The sequence below is a fragment of the Castor canadensis genome, chromosome 2, assembly GCF_047511655.1.
Source record: "Castor canadensis chromosome 2, mCasCan1.hap1v2, whole genome shotgun sequence".
Classification (NCBI taxonomy): domain Eukaryota; kingdom Metazoa; phylum Chordata; class Mammalia; order Rodentia; family Castoridae; genus Castor; species Castor canadensis.
This window is the reverse complement of record NC_133387.1, coordinates 41,435,010-41,459,755: the sequence shown is the minus strand read 5'-3', so window position 1 is coordinate 41,459,755 and position 24,746 is coordinate 41,435,010. Positions and strand designations below refer to the sequence as shown.

Sequence of the window (24,746 nt, the reverse complement as noted above, 5' to 3'; positions counted from 1 at the left end):
ATTTAAAACTCAATGTAAAACTTGATTTTTTAAAAAAGCATATTGATCTCTGCTCCTACTAATCTTACTGTATATATTAAAGATAAATGCACAAATGGACATTGCTCAGGAGCAATCAGATGCACAGTACTTCTTCTTGCAGGAGGATTGAAATAACAACAGCAAATCATTAGGTTCACTTGAGCAGTTGATTGTCAACACTTCCACTGCTGCTATGCTGTATTGAATCTTGGCGATCAGATTATAAGAATTGTTTATGGAGAAACAGTAGATTTTTGGTTCATGTCTCTGAGTTTGGATTTCTGGTTTTGCCTTCGTTTATTTCTAGAAAATTTGCATAAGATTTACTACCTATTTAGCATTGAAGTTTCTTTCCCATTTAATGGGTCCTTAGGATCTCTTGCATTTACTGGGTTCAGGTAAAGAACATTTTAGTAACTGCAGATTGCAGTAGTTCTTTGGAAGAATCTTTAGATCAATGTACAGTAAGAAAACTTCTTCTGATGATCTTCTTTGGGAGTGTAATCATTTGGAGGTGGGGACATAAATGAGTTTCTCAGATACTCTGAGTTTGAGATTTACCAGGAAGTCCTCCCAATCAATCAATAAAAAATTCTCAATTTTACAATTTTTAATTCAGGCAAGTTATTTAGGTTTGTGCAATCACATGCCCTTGGTGGTGCTTTTGGTCTATGTTTGTATTATCTTCAAGGCACACAGCAGAAACAATGGAAAGCACTGATTTTTTTCTTAGTTTGTGGTAAGTTATTAATATGTAAAATTTCTATAAAAACAATCTGAAAATTACTTATAACTGCTTATTAGAGTTAGACAGTATTCTAGTTAAATAAGTTCTAGCAGTGTTATCTGAAGGATCTAGGTGAGGGAGAATTTGAAACATTATAATGATTTGGCATTGATCACCAGACCCATATGTAGTTCAGGTGTCTTAATCCCAACTGTGTGTTGAAAACTGAAAGCATCCTTTTTTCCTTCATTTTTTTAACTGATTATGTGTGTTTTATGGAATACTTTTGAAGAACAAGAAATTGGAGGTTTACCTGTTACATTTACACCATCTGACCTTTGACACCAGACTGTTCGAGAAGAGCCCTTCCAGGCACTGGCCATCCACTTGTACTCGTAACACTGTCCATCTGCAGGGACACGGCAAACATTGACAGAATCATTCTGTTGCAGGACAAACGTAGGGATGGAGGATAACAACGTTTTATGAAGAATCGGCGAGAAGTTCATCTCTGAGGATTCCAATGTCAACTTCTTGTCCAGAAGTTGTGACATAAATATTACAAAGCTGCTATGTACCCAAATCCCAACCAAGTTTTATGTTTGCAACCATACTATCTGCTGGGAACTTAGGTTTATAATTTGTGGTTTGTTTATAAAGTATTTTGGAATATGAAGCATACAAGTGGAGAATAACTGTAAAAGATACTCAGTAATATACCATGTAAATCTAACGAATATGTTCAGCCATTTTTAAGTTTTCATTTGCTTACTAGATCAATAAAATATGAGATATAAAGTTTTGGTGCCATTGTAGTCCTTCCTGATCCTCCCTCCCTTGCTTTCCCAGCAATCAATACTATACAGAATTGGATGCCTGACTTTCTGTGCTGTCTTGATTCTTTTGTTTTATATATATGTATATATAAAAATATATACACAAATGTTGAATAATATTCTATGTATAATTCTGAAACTTATTAGTCAATGTGAATGATAAAATATCTTTATGTGATTTTTATGTAGATAACAATTTATTATATGACAATTTATTTGGCTATTTCCTCTAACATTGCTTTATTTATTTATTTATTTTTTTCCATTTATTTATTTATTTATTTATTTATTTTTTCATTTTTCTTTTATTATTCATATGTGCATACAAGGCTTGGTTTATTTCTCCCCCCTGCCCCCACCCCCTCCCTTACCACCCACTCCACCCCCTCCCGCTCCCCCCCTCAATACCCAGCAGAAACTATTTTGCCCTTATCTCTAATTTTGTTGTAGAGAGAGTATAAGCAATAATAGGAAGGAACAAGGGGTTTTGCTGGTTGAGATAAGGATAGCTATACAGGGCATTGACTCACATTGATTTCCTGTGCATGGGTTCTAACATTGCTTTAAATTATTGCTGTTTAAACGAGTTGGAGGTCAAGTGTGTTAATGTTTCTTTAACATAAATATCTAGAGAGGATTTTTCTCTATATTACTGTATGGACTGCTGAAACTACTAAGCATTTTTTTTTTGGTGGCACTGGGGTTTGAAATTGCACTTGCTAGACAGGTTTCCTACCACTTGAGTCCTCACCCAGCCATTAGTTATCCAGCTTTTAGTTATTTTTTGAATGGAATCTCAGAGTTTTTGCTTGGTGTCAGCTTCCAATGCAATCCTTTTCAGCCTGGTAGCTAGGATTGCAGGTATGCACTACTATGCCTGGCTGTTGTGTTGCTTTTTTTTTTTTTTTTTTTTTTTTTTTTTTGCTAAAGGGGGAAAAATTTACACATCCACCAGTAATGGATAATGACTACCATTGCTCTAAACACTCATGAACATTTATGGTTGCAAGATTTATATTTTGTGTTAGTTATGTGGGTATGATAAATAATCTTATTTTAAACTGAAATTCTTTGGTTACTAATTTGTTTCAAAAATGTTTGGGGCTTTTGGATTTCCTCTAATGGTAATTATTTATTTATATCTTTTGGCCATTTTGTTTTCCTATGGATATTTATCCCTTTCCTCACTGAATCCTTTATTCTAAAATAGTGATTCTCAAGATATGGGTCAGGAACTCTTCTTGTGAAGAGCAAGAGGATTTTTTTTTCAACTACGTATCTGTGACCAAGGCTGGATTTTCTTTGTTTACACAAGTTAAAATAAGATTGCAATAGATAAGATGCAAGAGCAATATGAGATGGTCTTTCTTAAGTCAGATTTTTATAGAGATTTACAAAAACATAAAACAAGATCACACGTGTCATTAAAATTATTTTCTTTTTGTTATGGAAAACAGGTTTATTTTAGGAAATATTTATGGCAACATACAATTGGTTTTTGATTATTTTATTTTATTTGTTTTTACTTTTTGGTATTACTGGGGTTTGAACTCAGGACTTCTTGCTTGCAAAACAGTGATTCTACCACTGAAGTCACACCTACAGCCCTTTTGCTCATTTTTCTGGCAGATAGGGTCTTGCTTTTGGACCAGGCTGCCCTGGACCATGATCCTCCTATTTTATGCTACGAGCTGTGGCTGGGATAACAGGCAGGAGCGACATGTCCCAGCTGTTGGTTAAGATGGACAGGTCATGAACTTTTCATCAAATCCTGATCCTTCCAGTTAGCTAGGATTAGGCGGCATAAGTCACCTGCATTCAGCTTCATATTTTAAATAAATTAGTGAATATTTAAAAATTTATCAGTGTTCATTTTTAATGATAGCTCTATCTATCATCTATCTATCTATCATCTGTATGTGTCTATCATTATCTATATAACTTACAAGGAAAGCTCTTTGGGCTACTTAACAATTAGAAGATTGCAATATTTTCATGGACCAAACCCTTTTAGAATTGTCATTCTAGACACTAATCCTTTGAATTAATAGGCTTTATGAATATCTTTTCTGTCTGTAGCTTGTTCTGCTACCTTGTTTATGATCTGTGTAAAAATTTTAAAGTAAATTTTAATCTTTCATTTCTGTTTGTGCTTCTATGTTATATTTAGAAAATCTTCCTTGACCTTGAGTTCATAAACATATTTTCCTTAAATGTTTTGCAGCTTTGCTCTTCACTTGTATGCCTATAATTTATCTGGAATATATTTTTATATTACGAATACAGATAACAAATTGTGGCATCATCATTCACCTACTAATTTTTCACTGACTTCATCCTTCCACTTACTTTTATGTGAGAATTCATTCCTAGAGTCTCTGTTCTTTTCCATAAGTGTAATTATTTTATTTTTGGCCAATCACTCTTTTTAACTATGAGAGTTTCACAGTTGATACAAACCTATGCAAGACCTTTACACTTGTTCTTAAAAAAACCTGGACTTAACCCTCCATATCTTAGGTTAATTTGTAGGTAAATTTGTGTAAGATTGATATCATGATATTGAACTTTCAAGTCATGAATGGGGTCGATTTCACCAGTTTTGGTTCTTCCTTTCTACCTTTTGATAATATTTTGCAATTTTTTATACATACCTCACACCACTTTTGTTAGATTTATTTCTATTGATAGTTTTATTTTTATTGTTAATAGAATTGCTTTTCTAATTAAATTTTAAAATTGAGTCTTGCTGGTAAAAAGAAAACGAATTGTTTTGTATATTTGGTTTTTTAAGTTTTTTTTATTGTTTTATTATTCATATGTGCATACAAGGCTTGGTTCATTTCTTCCCCCTGTCCCCACCCCCTCCCTTACCACCCACTCCGCTCCCTCCCTCTCCCCCCCAACCCCCTCAATACCAGGCAGAAACTATTTTGCCCTTATCTCTAATTTTGTTGAAGAGAGAGTATAAGCAATAATAGGAAGGAAAAAGGGTTTATGCTAGTTGAGATAAGGATAGCTATACAGGGAGTTGACTCACATTAATTTCCTGTGCATGTGTGTTACCTTCTAGGTTAATTATTTTTGATCTCACCTTTTCTCTAGTTCCTGGTCCCCTTCTTCTCTTGGCCTCGGTTGCTTTTAAGGTATCTGCTTTAGTTTCTCTGCGTTAAGGGCAACAAATGCTAGCTAACTTTTTAGGTGTCTTACCTATACTCACCCCTTCTTTGTGTGCTCTCGCTTTTATCATGTGCTCAAAGTCCAATCCCCTTGTTGTGTTTGCCCTTGATCTAATGTCCACATATGAGGGAGAACATACAATTTTTGGGCTTTTGGGCCAGGCTAACCTCACTCAGAATGATGTTCTCCAATTCCATCCATTTACCAGCGAATGATAACATTTCATTCTTCTTCATGGCTGCATAAAATTCCATTGTGTTTAGATACCACATTTTCTTAATCCATTAGTCAGTGGTGGGGCATCTTGGCTGTTTCCATAACTTGGCTATTGTGAATAGTGCTGCAATAAACATGGGAGTGCAGGTGCCTCTGGAGTAACCTGTGTCACAGTCTTTTGGGTATATCCCCAAGAGTGGTATTGCTGGATCAAATGGTAGATCAAAGTTTAGCTTTTTAAGTAGCCTCCAAATTTTTTTCCAGAGTGATTGTACTAGTTTACATTCCCACCAACAGTGTATGAGGGTTCCTTTTTCCCCGCATACTCACCAACACCTGTTGTTGGTGGTGTTGCTAATGATGGCTATTCTAACAGGGGTGAGGTGGAATCTTAGCGTGGTTTTAATTTGCATTTCCTTTATTGCTAGAGATGGTGAGCATTTTTTCATGTGTTTTCTGGCCACTTGAATTTCTTCTTTTGAGAAAGTTCTGTTTAGTTCACTTGCCCATTTCTTTATTGGTTCATTAGTTTTGGGAGAATTTAGTTTTTTAAATTCCCTATATATTCTGATTATCAGTCCTTTGTCTGATGTGTAGCTGGCAAATATTTTCTCCCACTCTGTGGGTGTTCTCTTCAGTTTAGAGACCACTTCTTTTGACGAACAGAAGCTTTTTAGTTGTATGAGGTCCCATTTATCTATGCTATCTCTTAGTTGCTGTGCTGATGGGGTTTCGTTGAGAAAGTTCTTGCCTATACCTACTAACTCCAGAGTATTTCCTACTCTTTCCTGTATCAACTTTAGAGTTTGGGGTCTGATATTAAGATCCTTGATCCATTTTAAGTTAATCTTGGTATAGGGTGATATACATGGTCTAGTTTCAGGTTTTTGCAGACTGCTAACCAGTTTTCCCAGCAGTTTTTGTTGAAGAGGCTGTTATTTGTCCATCGTATAGTTTTAGCTCCTTTATCAAAGAAAAGTTGGTTATAGTTGTGTAGCTTCATATCTGGGTCCTCTATTCTGTTCCACTGGTCTTCATGTCTGTTTTTGTGCCAGTACCATGCTGTTTTTATCATTACTGTTTTGTAATATAGTTTGAAGTCAAGTATCGTGATACCGCCAGTATTGTTCTTTTGACTGAGTATTGCATTGGTTATTCGTGGCCTCTTGTGTTTCCATATAAATTTCACGGTAGATTTTTCAATCTCTTTAATGAATGTCATTGGAATTTTAATGGGAATTGCATTGAACATGTAGATTACTTTTGGGAGTATAGACATTTTTTACTATGTTGATTCTACCAATCCATGAGCATGGGAGATCTCTCCACTTTCTATAGTCTTCCACAATCTCTTTCTTCAGAAGTGTATAGTTTTCCTGGTAGAGGTCATTCACATCTTTTGTTAGGTTTAAACCTAGGTATTTGATTTTTTTTGAAGCTATTGTAAATGGAATTGTTTTCATACATTCTTTTTCAGTTTGCCCATTATTAGTGTATAGAAATGCTAATGATTTTTCTATGTTGATTTTATATCCTGCTACCTTCCTGTAGCTATTGATGATGTCTAGGAGCTTCTGAGTTGAGTTTTTTGGGTCTTTAAGGTATAGGATCATGTCATCTGCAAATAGAGATATTTTGACAGTTTCTTTACCTATTTGTATTCCTTTTATTCCTTCTTCTTGCCTAATTGCTCTGGCTAGGAATTCCAGTACTATGTTGAATAGGAGTGGAGATAGTGGGCATCCTTGTCTGGTTCCTGATTTTAGAGGGAATGGTTTCAGTTTTTCTCCATTAAGTATAATGCTGGCTGTAGGTTTGTCATATATAGCTTTTATAATGTTGAGGTACTTTCCTTCTATTCCTAGTTTTCTTAGAGCTTTTATCATGAAATGGTGTTGGATCTTATCAAAGGCTTTTTCTGCATCTATTGAGATGATCAAGTGGTTTTTGTCTTTGCTTCTGTTAATGTGGTTTATTATGTTTATTGATTTTCATATGTTGAGCCACCCCTGAATTCCTGGGATGAAGCCTACTTCGCCGTGGTGAATAATCTTTTTGATGTGTTGCTGAATTCGGTTTGCCATTATTTTGTTGAGGATTTTTGCGTCAATGTTCATTAAGGAGATTGGAGTATTGTTCTCCTTTTTGGAGGTGTCTTTGCCTGGTTTTGGGATAAGTGTAATACTGGCTTCATGTCTGGCAGTTTTCCTTCCCTTTCTATTTTGTGGAACAGTTTAAGGAGGGTTTGTATCCGTTCTTCTTTAAAGGTCTGATAGAATTCAGCAGAGAATCCATCAGGTCTTGGACTTTTCTTTTTGGGGAGACTCTTGATTGCTGCTTCAATTTCATTTTGTGTTATAGATCTATTCAGGTGATTAATTTCCTCTTGGTTCAGTTTGGATGATCATATGTATCTAGAAATCTGTCTATCTCTTTAAGATTTTCGAATTTATTTGAATATAGGCTCTCGAACTAGTCTCTGATGATTTCCTGGACTTCCATGGTGTTTGTTGTTTTCTCCCCTTTTGCATTCCTGATTCTACTAATTTGGGTTTTTTCTCTCCTCATTTTAGTCAGGTTTGCCAGGGGTCTATCAATCTTGTTTATTTTTTCAAAGAACCAAGTTTTTGTTTCACTAATTCTTTGTATGGTTGTTTTGGTTTCTATTTTGTTGATTTCAGCTCTTATTTTTATTATTTCTCTCCTTCTATTTGTTTTGGGATTTGCTTGTTCTTGTTTTTCTAGGAGTTTGAGATGTATCATTAGGTCATTGATTTGGGATCTTTCAGTCTTTTTAATATATGCACTCATGGCTATAAACCTTCCTCTCAGGACTGCCTTAACTGTGTCCCATAGGTTCTGGTAGGTTGTGTTTTCATTTTCATTGACTTCCAGAACTTTTTAATTTCCTCTTTTATTTCATCGATGATCCATTGTTCATTAAGTAATGAGTTATTTAGTTTCCAGCTGTTTGCATGTTTTTTGTCTTTACTTTTGTTGTTGAGTTCTACTTTTACTGCATTGTGATCAGATAGTATGCATGGTATAATTTCTATTTTCTTATATTTGCTGAAACTTGCTTTGTGCCCTAGGATATGATCTATTTTGGAGAAGGTTCATGGGCTGCTGAGAAGAATGTATATTGTGTAGAAGTTGGATGAAATGTTCTGTAGACATCAAGTAGGTCCATTTGATCTATTGCATATTTTAGATCTACGATTTCTTTATTGATTTTTTTGTTTGGATGACCTATCAATTGATGATAATGGAGTGTTAAAGTCTCCCACAACCACTGTGTTGGCGTTTATATATGCTTTTAGGTCTTTCAAGGTATGTCTGATGAAATTGGGTGTGTTGACATTGGGTGCATACAGGTTGATGATTATTATTTCCTTTTGGTCTATTTCCCCTTTTATTAGTATGGAATGTCCTTCTTTATCTCGTTTGATCAATGTAGGTTTGAAGTCTACTTTGTCAGAGATAAGTATTGCTACTCCTGCCTGTTTTCGGGGGCCAATGGCTTGGTAAATCTTCTTCCAGCCTTTCATCCTAAGCCTATGCTTATTTCTGTCAGTGAGATGGGTCTCCCATAAGAAACAAATTGTGGGATCTTCCTTTTTAATCCATTTCATCAAGCGGTGCCTTTTGATGGGTGAATTAAGTCCATTAATATTAAGTGTTAGTACTGATAGGTATGTGGTGATTCCTGTCATTTAGTTGTCTTAGTTGTTTGAAGGTTTGATTGTGTGTACCTAAGTTGAGGTTACTCTCTACTTTCTTGCTTTTTCTTTTCCTGTGGTTTGGTGCTGCTTGTCTTTTCATGGTTAATTTGGGTTTCACTTTCTGTGTGCAGAATCCCTTGAAAAATCTTTTGTAGTGGTGGCTTTGTGGTCACATATTGTTTTAGTTTCTGCTTATCATGGAATACTTTTATTGCTCCATTTATTTTGAATGATAGTTTTGCTGGGTAGAGTATCCTGAGGTTGAAGTTATTTTCATTCAGTGCCCAGAAGATCTCACCCCACGTTCTTCTTGCTTTTAATGTTTCTGTTGAGAAGTCTGTTGTGATTTTCATGGGTTTACCTTTGTATGTTACTTGTTTTTTCTCTCTTACAGCCTTCAATATTCTTTCCTTAGTTTCTGAACTTGTTGGTTTAATGATATATGTCGTGGGGTAGTTCTATTTTGATCTGGTCTGTTTGGTGTCCTGGAAGCCTCTTGCATCTGTATGGGAATATCTTTTTCTAGATTTGGGAAATTTTCTGTTATTATTTTGTTGAATATATTACGCATTCCCTTTGCTTGCACCTCTTCTCCTTCTTCGATGCCCATGATTCTCAAGTTTGGTCTTTTGATGGAGTCAGTGAGTTCTTGCATTTTCTTTTCACAGGTCTTGAGTTGTTTAATTAATAGTTCTTTGGTTTTACCTTTAATTACCATTTCATCTACAAGTTCTGAGATTCTGTCTTCTGTTTGTTCTATTCTGCTGGATTGGCCTTCCATTTTGTTTTGCAGTTCTGTTTCATTCTTTTTTCTGAGGTTTCCCATATACTGGGTGGTTTCCTCTTTAATGTTGTCTATTTTTGTCCTGAGTTCATTTATCTGTTTATTCATCGTGTTTTCTCTTTCACTTTGGTGTTTATACAGTGCTTCTATGGTTTCCTTTATTTCTTCTTTTGCTTTTTCAAATTCTCTACTTTTGTTGTCTTGGAATTTCTTGAGTGTCTCCTGTACATTTTGGTTGACCATATCCAGTATCATCTCTATAAAATTCTCATTGAGTACCTGTAGTATGTCTTCTTTTAAATTATTCTTGTGGGCTTCATTGGGTCCTTTGGCATAGTTTGTCTTCAGTTTGTTGGAGTCTGGATCCGAGTTTCTGTTCTTTTCATTCCCCTCTGGTTCCTGTACTAATTTTTTGCTGTGGGGAGACTGGTTTCCCTGTTTTTTCTGTCTTCCTGTCATTGTCTTTGGTGTTGTTACTGTCTTTGTACTGTGTGCAATTAAGTATTTTCTAGCTTGTAATAATAACAATGGTGATATTTAGAATGAAAGGGTGAGTGGAGATGGAAAGCGAGAAGTTAAAGAAAAGGGAAAAACAAATAAACAGACAAGAAGGAGAAAACAGAACAAGGAATCAGACAAGAAAGTTTCAAAGGTATAAACAGGGAGCATTAGTGTACTAATTGACAGTAAGCTGAACAGGCATTAGAGAGACAGAGAGGATTGAAAATAAAAAATAAAAAAAGATAATAAAACTAACAAATAAGTAAATGAAATATATATATATGTGTATACATATATATAAATAAAATAAAATAATGTGAAAAATAGAAAATTTAAAAAAACCAAAAAACCCAAAAACCAAAAAACCTCCAAGTTCAAATGCAATGAAGTTTCAGTCTTAATAATTTGGGTGTCTGTCTCAGTCTTCAGTCCTGGAGATGGTGCCTCAGATGTTGTTCTGTAGTTGTCTCATCAAAGGGGACACATAAAATAGAACAAAACTACACAAACACTCAAAAAAAACCCCCACGAAGTGTCCCAAGTTCAAATGCAATACAGTTTCAGTAAGTTTTTCAGCATGCAGGTGTAATTCAGTTGTTCTCTCATCAAAGGTAGGGAGAAAAAGAAAAAAAAGAGTTTGGAGACAGTTCTGAGAATGGTTTCTGCAACTGTGGCTTGCCTGCCCACTGCTGTCAGCCTGCTGTTGTTGGAGGTGTTATTTATGCAGATCTCATGGGTGAGCTTAGCACTCACCTGGTCCCACAGGCTTTGTTTGCTCAGATTTCTCCTGTGTGGGAGCCTCTGCTACAAGCTTTCCCCTTTCCAAGCACACTGGGGAAGGTGACACTGCACCCACGTTATCAGGCCTGCGTGTTTATTTACAGTTCATGTGGGAAGCGGGTCTTCCCCCCCTCTCCTGTGGTTTTCCTCCCACCTCCACTTTTACAAGCTTTTCTGCTCCTGATTACTGGGCAGTGCTGCTGCTCCTGCCAGCCGCCATGTTTATTTACAGTTCACGTGAGAAGTGGGTCTTCCCTCCTCTCCTGTGGAGTTTTCCTCCCTCCACCACTCTCACAAGCTTTCCCGCTCCTGGTTGCTGGGCGTGCGTCCCTGCTCCCGCCAGAGCCTCTCCGGTCAGCCCGGCTTGTTTATTTACAGTCCCGGGAAGGATTCCCTTCCCCCAATCTTCGGGCTCAGTGCGCTCCACCCTCTTTCCCTCGTGTCTTTATTGTTTTTATTGCTTATTAGTCAGTTTCTTCTTTTTTTCCCCGGGTGGAGGTCAGTCTGTCCAGGGGGCTATACTGCTCTGGCCCAGGCTTTTCTGTGGGAGTGCCGAGGTACCGCAAAGCTCACCTTGTCCACATCTTCCAAAGCCGTCTGGCCAGGGACGACTGGTGGCCCGGGGGCCCTCCTGGTTTCTCTGTTTAACGTGAAGTGGAGATTCTCTGCGCTGGCAGGAGGTGTGGAGGGGTCAAAGTTATGCCTCTTCTCGGTGATTTTGCCTGCAAAGTGTGTCTCCAGAGTCTCTCCAAGATTTCACTATAGGAGGCTCGCTTTCTGCTTCCTCCCTCTAGCTGCCATCTTGGAATCCTCTGTATATTTGTTTTTAAATGATGCAATGTTTCTTTACTCTCTTCTTACTTCCACATACTTGTTTATAAGTTATTTAGAATTTTTAATGTGAAAATTTTCCTTCTGGTTCAAATTTGCTTTACAAGAATTTATTTTTCTTTTCTTCTTCTTTTTTTTTTTTTTGCAGCACTGTGGATTGCATTCAGGGCCTCATGCTTGTGAAGCAGGTGCTCCTATCACTTGAGCCACTCCACCAGCCCCTGTTTTTTTTTTTACACAACTGGGGATTGAATTTAGGGCCTTGCACTTTCTAGGCAGCTTGTTTTCCCTTGAGCCACTCCATTATCCCTTTTTTTGTTTGTTATTCTGGAGATAAGTTCTCCCTTTATGCCTGGGGTAGCTAGACTATGATCATCTTATTTGTGCTTCCTCACATAGCTGGGATGACAGGTGTACACCACTGTGCACAGTCATTAGTTCAGATGGAGTCTTACAAACTCCTGGGCTGGCTTTGAACTGTGATCTTCCCAATCTCCACCTCCCAAGTAGCTAGGATTATAGGCTTGAGCAACCATGCCCAGCCTGGTTTATAAATTTTTGTAGTAAATGAGGATTGATTTCTAAAAATACTTTTCCAGCCTGTAGTTAAAAATCACATCCTGATTTCTGATAACAGAATATACTTTAGTAGATTTTTGATATTTAGGTTTCTTTGTATTTTTAAATTTGATTATGATATTTTTTGGTGGTACTGGGATTTGAACTCAAGGTTTTTCACTTGTGAGACAGATACTCTACTGCTTGACAATGACCCCAGTCCTTTAAACTTCACCATTATTAGTTATGTCAATTATTTATTAAATACATTCTTGATTTAGTTACCTTTTATGACTTCAACATTTATTTTCAGAGATAGTTTTATTTCATTGACTTATTTTACTGTCAAAATTATACTATGATAGGAGTTGGAGAGATTTTCCTTACTTTTTGTCCCACTCAGTTTGATTTTCCTCCCTTCTCCCCTTCCTTCCTTCCTTTGTTCCTTCCTTTAGCAGTACTGGGGTTTGAACTCAGGGCCTCTTGCTAGGCAGTGCTCTATCACTGGAGTCACTCTGTCAGCCCTTTTCTCTGCCTCCTGAGCAGTTACAATTGTAGGCATGAATCACTGGCACCCTTCTAAGTTTGATTTTCTTTTTCTCTTTTCTTGCTTTCTTTTTTTTCTTTCTTCCTTTACAGCCTTTTATTTTTCCTTTTTGAGACAGGATATTCCTAGCTCATACTGGCCTTGTAACTTGTGATCCTCCTGCCTCAGCATCTTTAGTGCTGGATTATAGTTGTGACTGCCATGCCTGGCTTTTCATAGAATTTCATAGAAGATATCACTTTAAAAAAATTTTAGTAAAACTCATAATTAAATCCACTTATGTTTTAGATTGTGTGCATGTGCAAGTATATATTTGATAGATTAGAGTTTTTAATAGTTATAGAGTCCATGGCCAGCTTTCTATTACTTTTGATAAATTATAACACCAAATTTTCTCCATTTAAGTTTTTATGCTATTAGAAAAGCTATTGATAAAATCATATTTTCTAAGCTCCTTTTATTGGTACTAGTACCAAATTTGTCTTTTCTCATTATTAGCCACAGGATGGAATATTTTGTTAGTTTGGTCAAAAAACGAGCTATTGGATTTGTTGTTGATCACATTTCTTTTTTTCTATCTCATAGAGTTTTCACTTATCTATATTGGTTGTAAAATTTCTTGCATTGAAAGCATGGTTAATTTTTCATTCTCTCCCCTCCCCACCCATATGAAAGACTTAAGGCTTTAAATACTCCTCTAAGTGCTTTCTGCTGCATCCCAGGTAATGTTTGACATAAAAGAATCTAGAAGTGTGGTTTTTAAGTTTAACTTCTGTGCATGAAGAAATTTCTTGATCATTTTGCTATTGATTTCTGATTTTATTTCACAGTAGTCTTAGGTGAACAATTCACTTTCTTGTCTTGAGAGTTAGTTAATTTATTATATATCTTGAGCTTGTTCTATTCTTTATGTACTTGACCCTAGACATATGAGATGTTTTTATCTGGTTGGTAAATTTAGGAAGATTAAAGTGACAGGGAAGATCATTTAATCTAATTCTCGGGTTAAGTCATCTATCCCATTCTACATGTTCTTCTCCAATATCCTAAGCCCTCTCCAATTTTTCACAACAAAGGTGATTTTATGGATCATACTTTCTACTGACTGTCATATGTCTTAGTTGTTTCAGAACACAAGCAGGAAAGGATTTTGAGCCTCACATTCTCCACTAGATAGCAATTATTTTGTTTTCATTAAAGTTTCCCCTGTGTCCAAACTGTGACATTGTAATGCTCTGGGATTCTTGAATGTTTCATGTATTGCCAATATTGAGTGAATGGTTCTGTATGTCTGTATGTAAACACACACAGACACGAAAACATGTGTATAATATCTATTTCAAATTATATTGCATTTGCTAATTCTCACAAACAATTTGAGTTATCATTTTTCTGTGGATTTCTTAAAAATTCTGTCATTTGATTTAAATAAATGGGAAATATTGTTAGATGTATGCATGATCAATTTTGTTATAAATATACAAGCAATGTGCTCCTAATTATCCTAATTATCTCATAACCATTTTATGATATTTCACATGCAATTTATGAAAGTAAATTTTTACAAGTCAGAATGCCCAGCCTTAAGTTAGATCTTAGCAAATTGTCTACTTCACAAGAAATTCTTATCTTGAAGTTTTGCTTATCATCACAAAACTGAAATGAAAACACGAATCGTAGCACTCACCATCACATGATCTTGTTTCTAACATCTGCTCTGGGCACAGATGTTGGTTCTCTAGTTCTTGTATAATCACTGCTCTGGATCGAACCTGTATTCCACCAAAGCCTACATCCTCGCCGTTCACACAGGTAAGCTGACAGAGGCTCCATGAAGACCAGTCCTTCAAATAACAGTCACCTACAAAACACAGGTTGGTAATTTATATCCATATGCATCCAGAATATGGAGACAGATACTCATTTTAACTCTAACCCCGCTGGACAATGTTTGCATATATGCTAGTTATACATAAATGTTCATAAGATTTGGATAAGCATCTAGCAATTGCAAGTTTCAATGTAATTTTATAAGTTTGTTTGTTCTTTTTTGAGTGGTTACTCCTGGGATATGTGCTGCTTGATGTTATAAAATATAAACTGGCTTGAAGGAGCTTCTCAATTGTGATCACTTCCTTAGATATGACAAATATTTGGTCAAAAGATACCACCACTAATGTCATTATTATTGTAAAGGGGTTTATTAAAACTTAGCATGCATAGAACTTGTCTTCTAATTATTCCTAATTTCAAATGGGCTTGAAGTTCAAGCTGAGAAGACTGTTTTTTATAGTTTTCTTCTATTTCTTTCTGGAGGTGTTGAGGTGAGATAGCCAATGGAGCAACTGCAGTAGAATTGATACTTGCTATTTTTTCTGTCTACCTTCTTTAATCACTCCTTTCTTTCTGCTAAATATTTAGTGAGGAATAATTTATGGTATATGCAAAATGATCATGTATCATAAATTCACAGAGAGCTGAATTTTCACAATTTGATTATGTGTTCACATAATCAACATTAATTAAATTAAGAAAGAACATTCCCAGAATGTCAGAAACCTGCTCATGTTATATATGAAATCATACCATTTGTATTTTTTTTAAATCTGGCCTTTTCTACTCACTCATGTTTGTATTATTTGTTATGTATCTATGCAATTCTAATTTGTCTGCTACTGATATAATGTATTCCATTGTGTGAATATACTACAATGTAGAATCCATTATATTACTGGTGGGCATTGAGTTACAGTGTATCCATGTGTTCAACATCTTCAACCATTTTGAGAACAAGGATGATTTAATGAAATACACCATTCAAAAATTCCCATCCATTCTTCAGGACTGATTGTGTGGTGATACTGTTCAGAATATACAGTTAGTTATTACAGATACAAATCCATAGGGGGTTCTTACTACTTTAATTATTCCAGCAGTATCATATGAATAATTCATATTACCTTATGCTGAAGATGACAAATATTACATAAAGTTACCTAGAGGTAGGATTAATAAAAAAATGTATTGTCTCATGGCTAAGAAATCCTGGTAATACATATATTATTGACTAGCAGTCACACATGTGATAGTAGACTGATTTTTATAAACTTGTATTAGAATATCATTAATACTCCTGAAGTATAAAAATTCTAATAAATTTTGGAAATGATAAGGAAAAAGAAACTAGCAAGAATTTTTAAGCAGTCCAGAAAGTTGTAGAAACGCTTATGTCCCTTAGGAAATGCCAAATTTGCGTTAACTCATTTTTAAATTATGCACAAATAACTGCTAAGATAAAATAATCCTGTCAATATGAATGCAATATTCATATTGAATATGAATATGAATGTAGAATTCACCTTGGTGATTACAAACCATATGGAAATAAAATAAACATTTTTACTGTAGGCTTTATCTCTGAACTAATCCTCATTTAATATCATGTATTTTGCAATTAAATTCAATAACTTTTTAAACTATAATCTGTGCTGTATAATTTTCATACCAAAATAATCCATGTCATGCTTACAAGACTTACTAATAGCAAATGAGAGTGAGGGAGGCACTCCCTTAGTAAGCATACTTTTATATTTTGAACATGTAAACCACTGTAGTAATAATAAAATCACATCATGTCTGCCAAAGACATGATCTCAGTTGAGATCAAACCAGCTTCATGGATAGGAAATAGAACAGGTAAATCTTTTTTGCCCTAGTCCTGTAAAGAAATCACCAAAATATAAACTTCTCTGCTGATACCTGGGCAAGGCTGTGTGCAGGTTTCCTCCAGGACAATTTTTTTATTACCATCTACAATGGGTTCAATGGCAGCACAGAATTCCTCATCCACCACTTTGCTGAAATCCTCAGCTGACCCATCACTGACTACACAAGTAATGTTCCTTGTTCTGGTCCCTTCTCCACAGTGGGCCTCCTGGAATGGAAGAAATAACTAATTAGGAAAAGAAAAATATTTCATTAGAGAGCTCATCACTTACAGTTATCTCTGCATCATTGAGTTTGATTTATGAACAGCTAGAGAAGCATTTGAAACCCTAGGGAAGAAGCCTTATAGGGCACAAGCTATAAAACATACACTGAACAATTTATTTGTTTTCTAGTCAGCGACAGGCAATACATTTTCATTGAAATGAACCCATCTCCAAATGATTTTAAAGGTACCAACAGGGAGTGATTGTTATCAAAACTAATTAAATGATTATGAAATGGCAAAGTAACTAAATTCTTCAAGAGGAAACCAGCAATCTGAAAAATATTTCAATCAGAAAAACATTTTTGAAACCAAGTCTCTGCAGATGATGAATACGCACGTCCACATAACTTCCTGAGATTTGATACCTGCACTTGGCAAGGGGACCACTGGCCGTATTGCCACCGATAACAAGGCTTTACCAGGCAAGGCTTGGATTGTTCCATCAGGGAAGGGCAGGGTCTCCCATCTCCCTGAAAGGGCTGCGTCACTTTTCGTCTTCGGATCATTTTTCCTTTAAGAGATGAGAAGTGATACAATTTCAGTGATATGTCACAATTGTGCAACGGGAATATTATTGGGAGAGTTGTACAACAGATATGTTATTGGGAGAAGACATCACGGAGATCTCTCCTGAGGAGACCAGGAGCAAGAAAGGCGCACATGTTTTGGAAAGAAAGACATTTAACACAACCTTTCTGAGGATTATCTGATAGGGCTAAAAATAAGAGGGACATTCGCTATTAGACTAATGCTAATAGTAGTATAAACCAACCTGTGAGGCCACATGTCTGAGAACATTCTGACCAGGGAGACCAATCAGAAAGCTGACAGTTCACAGGACATTCCACCATGCAGGATGTGTTCATCTGCCAGTTCTTCTCCAGGCCAAGCTGAAAACATAGAGGTAGATCTGTTTGTACAGGCATGGAAGCATGGCTATCATGTATTGTCAGTGGGGAAGGGAGGAAGAGAGTGAGGAAAGAGAAAAAAAAGAGAGGGGGTAAGAAAAAATGGGGAGGAGAGCAAGGGAGAACAAGCAAGGTGCATGATGGAACCAAAAGATATCTAGAGGATGAAAATCCAATCCATTAAGAGTATAAAATGGATCAACCCAGGAGAGTGAGAGTCAAGAGCATAGGAGAGTCAAGAGCATAGGAGAAATGGAGGGGCCCACTGACTCTTTATACTTGAATTGCAAGAAACAGTCAATTCAATGTACAAATTGGCTGAATTCTTCCAAACAAGTAACTAACAATTTTTAAGTATATTCACCTTCTATTAGTTAAAAACCAATGATATCATCAATATATAGATTTATAATTACATCTTCAGGATATTATTTATTTTTACATGTATATGTTAAACTGAAAAGCAAAAGGCATTAAGCCTATCACCAGAAAATAATGTTATACCATTTTATTGACTTTGGATTCTGTTTCTTATCATTTACATATTCTACTTTAAAATGTTTCAAATTGATATACTGTTATTCTAGCATTTAAAAAGCTCTACTGTACAAAGTAGCATTGAAACAGGAAAATTTAGGAGGTAGTTAGGAAAGTAAACATTTTTATTAGTAAGTCTTGGAATTGTACATTTTCTAATTACACAGTAGAAGGAGCTAAAAAGAGAAAATTTTTCTGAAACATTATGCTGTGTTTCAAGCATTGCTTCTAAGTTATACACTGAGAGACTTTAGATCACTGCTTTGCATTCTGCTTTCTTTGGTTGGCACTCTAAATACTTGACAGACCTGAGTATTTGGGATGGATTTTTTTTTCTTTTTTTTGCTTTACCATACCACTTAATTAAAGCCTTATGAAGGTTTTTTAAAGTCATGGGAGGTTAGAGATAGGAATTTTGAGGCGATAGGATGAAATAATATATTACATTTCAGGTAGATAAGAGTACCATGAAGACAGTTTGAATCATAGAATTAAACTATCACTGACCTACTTATTTTAGTAGAGAAAGAGGGTATCTGTTTATAGATAATCTGAATTGCGACTAATTAGGAATTTTAACCTTCTATGACGTTTTCTCTTACATTTACAATATCTTTTTTACTCTCCTCACTATCCGTCTATTGACCTATCAGTTTGTCTAACTACCTATTATCTATTCACCCATTCATCTATCTAAACATAGTAAATTAAAATAAATTTTTTCAGAGTTCAAAGAAAATGAAAGGAGAAACTAATGACTAGGTATCAGGTGAGTAAATATCTCAAAACACCAAAGAAAAATTACTACATAACTGCTAGGTGGGTCTAACCCAAATTTTCCTCTTTGTTGGACAGTAATGACATCTTTCTTTGTGGCCATTAGAAAAGCAGCAAGAGTTACCTACTGCTGTTGTACCGAATGCAGGGTTTACATGTGAACTAGTAGGTAGGCAATCAGTCCATTGTTTACAAAGATAGCCTAGTTTTCTTAGAGACATTGGAATGGATGAAATGAGCAGTTTAATCCAATGCCCACAGAGAGTTGTACTGTTCTTCCTGAATACAGTGTGTGCTGGCATGGAAGGATTCCAATCCCTAATCACCATTGCAGTATTCAAATAGTGTAATACTTTCACTTAAGGGTAAATTTACCTGTGCTGTGAGATAATCAAAATCAATTATTTCTCAGGCTTTACTCATATTTTACATAGGAAATCAATTTATACATTTGTCTTATAGTCATATGAAATAGTTTAAAATTAGTCTTGTATGATTTGGGTTCAGCTCAAATTTATATTTATATAAATTTATATTTTATTCTGGTCCATGATGGCATTTATGTGTGCATTTGCAAAGCAGGGCCATATTCATCAGCTAAAAGTAGATCACAGAACGCTCTCCAGCCAGAGTATGACAATAATAATCTTCATTCACGCTAATGTTATTTTTATAATGTTCACATTGCTTCAATGTTGTTATTTTTATGATTTTTAAAACCAGGATGATGATTCAAGATTGAAATTCAAATTATTTAAATCTAAGGTATGAACAGATGTAAGTTCTATTGTAAGACCATAGTAAGGAGGTATTTACTAACTAAATAATTTGATGTTCCCAGCAAATCTGAGAATTCTGCTACCATAGACCGAAATGTAAGGAAGTTAAGGTAGGAGCAATTGATACAGATATCAAGTGGATTAAAATATTTCCAGCTATATTTTTCCCCTAGGAATTGGGGCAATTTTCTGTGGGCTTATAATAACCCCAGGTATGAGTAGATGTAATTTGTGGGGACTGTGTCTGCTGAACTCTCAGTGAGGTTACATAAACTGTTAGTCTACTTCAGGTTTATGGAGGCTCCTGCTAATTTTGGGTTGAATATGAGACAGTGGACTTCATCAGCACAAGGAGTCAAACTTGTTAGGAATGTGTGCCTTTTTGGTATGGAATTCAGATAAAATTACTGCAACATGAAATGCAGATTTATGAAAACTAAGAAAGGTCAACAACTGTGCTTCCTCACTTTTTTGAAGGTCATATCTAGGAATGGTGATACCACTTTCATTGGAGAATTAATAATAAGTTACAATTCTCTGTATCTAAAAGATAATAATGACAGACTTAATTACTTTTTTTGAATTCAAGGTCTCTTATTCAGACCTGAGGACTTGGGCTCTCACAGCTGGGCATTACATCCTAATATCAAAATCTCCTATCAAACCAAATGCAATCCACATTTAGCAACAGAGAGAGTAAATGATGGGTCTTGGCAGGTGTCCCAGACACTCCACGAAATTCACATTGGAATTACAAAAGACGATGAGTAGTCTGATTAAGATTTATTGATTTTATTCACCTTGATTACTTATTGTTTCCCTTGCATTTCTTTTGGAATAGGCAAATTAGCATACCTTTGGGCTCTAAGCAGTACAAAATACAGGAAATTATATGTGGAAATCAGAGGAGTGTTGGATACTGTTTCTCTCTAAGAGAGTACTGAACAGCCTGTGAATAGTGCTACAAAACATCTGCTGGCTACGAACTGCATGGAGCACAGGTCACTTGGCTCAATGTGAATTGAAATTATTAAGGAAGAATTTACTCACAAGATATAATACAGCAACCCACCCACCTCTTCACAATATTTCAGGTCAACTGACTTGCCATCGCTGCGAACACAATCCAACATCCTTGTTTTAATGCCATTTCCACAAACAGCCTTCTCACTCAGCTGACATGTACTCCAGTCTGAAAGGAAGGGAGCCCATCAGAACAGAAGGCTATGCATGAAACAGATTTCAAATGAAACTCTGATGACCTGAATTCCATACTTAATTCACAACTGCTTCCTAAGCCCTCAATCAATCATCCCACATGTAGAGCATATGGGCCCCAGCTTTGAACATATCAGGAGTCCAGTGGAATTGCTGGGGTTGCACATAGCTGCAGGGATAACTCTTCAAGGCAGATGTCTACTTGACAATCTTGATAGCTGGCCGTTTGGTGATACTATAAAAATGGCTTCAGCTTACAGATCAATGTCATTTGAAAACATTTTTCCTAATAAAAGTAGAAATTAAAATTTTAGCATTATGTCTCTTTAGCAAAATAACCATAATTTTAAGAGACAGTAATTTGTTTAATTATAGTCAAATAAAACACTATGTACTTCATTTATTGTCCATATTTAGAATGCTGTAAAACACAAGCTTATTTACTTCAAAAATAACTTTGGGCATATTTATTTAATTCTCTTATTTTATGCCCTTTCAAAAATCATTCTTTTATCTTTTTCTCCAGGCTAACACAGCATGTCCCAGAGAACTTTGATTTCCTTTGTGTCATGAAAGAAGAGAAAAACCAAAAGAAGCAAAAAGCAAATATGACTGTCATGTGTCTGTACAATTTCGAGCTTGTTTCAGTGTGGAAATTACTTGGGAAAAATCAACAAAGTCAGCTTTGATGTTGTGCCGAATCATATGAACCAGTGAAATATTTTCTTGATGCATTTGCCTCCATGATATTAAATGAACTTTTAGGAAATTAGAGAAATGTATAAAGCACACTTTTCTGAAAAATGTTCATCTATTTAAGACTGCTGACACTTTTACACCAAACTAATTATGTTCATAAACTACCCACACAGTCCAAGAATTGTTGCCTCAGTAGATATAACAATTAAAATACTCTGAAAAAGAAAGAAATCTTTTAATAAATCTGTTACCTGTGGTGAAAATATTTCTTTTATTTATACCTTTCCAAAGTGAGAGGATGTCTTAAGCAGGATCACTGAGAGTACTCACAACCTACTTTAAGGGCCCATGTCTGTGATATTTTTGTTTTCCATATCTTGATGTTTATTAAAAAATAGATAAGTATTTCTGCTATTTGCTATCTGGGAGAATAAGCTACATGTTCAAATAGCACACAAAAGGAAATTGCCTGTGCTGATGCTTCAGAGCTGGCATACATGGGATTTGGCTTTTAACTCCACGAAGAACTGATGATCCACTTACCTGTTACATTATAATCATAGTGGTAGCAGTTTTTATTCAAGTTGCAGGGTTCCTTCTGGACAGTGTTGGGGCAGGCTCTTCCTTCGTCAGCAGGTTGTCTGATGGGATCAGCTGACCTCTGCCTCAAACTGCTTTGATTGCAAGGCTTATAAGGAACAACACCACTCTCAGAAAGGTGAACTCTCAGCCACACATCAGCAAGCACATCACAGAGAGCACTAAAGCAGGAGTTAGAACACTTGTGCCATTGGTTATCTTGAACAGCCAGTTAACCTCATAATGCTTCAGGTACATTTTTCAGGTACAAAATGACAGTGTTAGCTGAGATTCTAATGTCCTATCTAGCTATAAACTGCAGAAGATTATATGTTTCAAATACTAATATACACATCACCTCACACTGTATAACCATAAGCATATCAGCCATGTTCATCCTTGAAGAATGCATACATGCATATACATAGATTTGTATGTATGTAAACACCTACATACACAAACACACACACACACACACACAAACACACACATACACAGTCTCTTTGACCTACAAAAACATTTTAAGAGTAATTTTAAATAATTATCTAGATATTAATGAATTTGTTTTCCTAATTCATACCTAGGCATGCATACAATTTAGCATCTAAGAAGACTGGCTTCTTAAAGGATTTGGTTGCTTTCTCTCTCTCTCTTTTTTTTTTTTTTTTTGGCTATGCTAGGTTTGAACTCAGGGCCTCATGCTTGCTAAGTAGATGCTCTACCACTTGAGCCATGACCTAACCCTTTTTTGCTTTCATTATTTTTTGAATAAGGTCTTGCATTTCCACATAATTGGGATGACAAATGAGAGTCATAGCAACTAGTCATTGATTGAGATGGTGTCTCACTACCTTTTTGCTGGGGTTGGTCTCTAACTGCAATCCTCCCAATTTCTGTCTCCTGACAAGCCAGGATTACAGGCGTGAACCTCCATGCCAGGTCTAAAACATTTGTTTTCTAAGAACGAGTTGCTAGGGACAAGCCTCCTTCGACCTTTTTAGACCTAAAATGATTGCTCTCTCCTCCTCTGCTTCCATTGTACCTTAGCCAAAGCACCAGAATAACACTGTTTTTTGAGCTATGAATTACATATTGGCCTTGCTTCTGTCTACAGTGTGAGTGCATTGAAAGATTTATATCATTATATATATATATTATATATATTATATATATATTATATATATATATATGTTCTCCACACCTAACATAGTTCCTGGGAGAAAGTATTTAATCAGTATTTATTTAATGAAGACTTGAGTGATGAAATAGATGAACTAAAAATAAAAAAGTTTACGAAGTACAACCATTCAACTGACTGTGTTTTATTCTCATTCCAAACATTTTTACTGGCAAATACTCGAGAACACAAAATATGTTTCACCAACAGTCTTTTATACAAGGTACAGCCTCAATTATTTTTCTAAGATGATTATTCTTGATTATTTTAAACAGAAAGCAAATGGAAATAGTTCCAGTTCAGTGTTTCCTACTGTTAGAATTCTTGATAACGAGTTTAAGAAGCAGCCAAGGTATATATGACAAGCCTATAGCCAACATCATAATTAATGGGGAAAAACTGAAACCATTTCCTCTACAGTCAAGAACAAGACAAGGGTGTCCACTCTCTCCACTCTTATTCAACATAATCTTAGAATTCCTAGCAAGAGCAATAAGACAGGAGAAGAAATAAAAGGAATACAAATTGGAAAGGAACAAGTCAAACTATTTGCAGATGGTCTTATACCTAAAAAACCCAAAAAAACACCAAAAAAATCCTAAGCGTTGTAAACAGCTTTAGAAAAGTAGCAGGTTATAAAATCAATTTACAAAAATCAGTAGCCTTACTATACACTATAATGAGCAGACTGAGAAAGAATATAGGAAAATAATTCCATTTACAAGAGTCTCAAAAAAATACTTAGGAATTAACAAAGGATGTGAAGGACCTCTACAAGAAAAACAATAAACCACTGAAGAAAGAAACTGAGGAAGACTACAGAAGATGGAAAGATCTCTATGCTCATGGATTTGTAGGATCAACATAGTGAAAATGGCAATATTGCCCAAAGCAATCTATATGTTCAATGTAATCTCCATCAAAATCCCAATGACATTCATCACAGAAATTGAAAAATCAACCCTAAAGTTCATTTGGAAGCACAAAAGTCTGTGAATAGGCAAGGCAATTCTGAACAAAAAGAGCAATGCTTGAAGTATCACAATACCTGACTTCAAACTATACTACAGAGCCATAGCAATGAAAACAGCATGGTACTGACACAAAAACAGATATGAAGACCAGTGGAACAGAATAAAAGAAGCAGATATGAATCCATGCAGGTATGCCTACATAATTTTTGACAAAGGAGAAAAGACAACCTCTTCACCAAATGTTGCTGGGAAAACTGGATATCTGCATGCAGAAAACTGAAACTGGATCCCCATCTTTCACCCTGAACAAGTATCAACTCAAAGTGGGTTAAGGACCTTAATATAAGACCTGAATTATTGAACCTAGTGTAGGAATGAGTGGGGAATACACTGGAAGTAAT

General features: G+C 35.6%; 1 protein-coding gene across 1 annotated transcript in view; it reads right to left on the bottom strand.

Annotated features, from left to right (window-relative positions):
- The window catches only part of Thsd7a (thrombospondin type 1 domain containing 7A), a 398,347-nt gene that overhangs the window by 9,493 nt on the left and 364,108 nt on the right, over nt 1-24,746 (bottom strand). The window contains exons 18-24 of the mRNA XM_074064652.1: nt 22,159-22,303; nt 20,775-20,890; nt 17,470-17,587; nt 17,063-17,208; nt 16,463-16,637; nt 14,391-14,564; nt 1,062-1,157 (exon numbers count right to left, since the gene is read on the bottom strand). Of these exons, the coding sequence (XP_073920753.1) occupies nt 1,062-1,157; nt 14,391-14,564; nt 16,463-16,637; nt 17,063-17,208; nt 17,470-17,587; nt 20,775-20,890; nt 22,159-22,303 (970 nt within the window). The remainder of the gene's footprint in view (nt 1-1,061; nt 1,158-14,390; nt 14,565-16,462; nt 16,638-17,062; nt 17,209-17,469; nt 17,588-20,774; nt 20,891-22,158; nt 22,304-24,746) is intronic.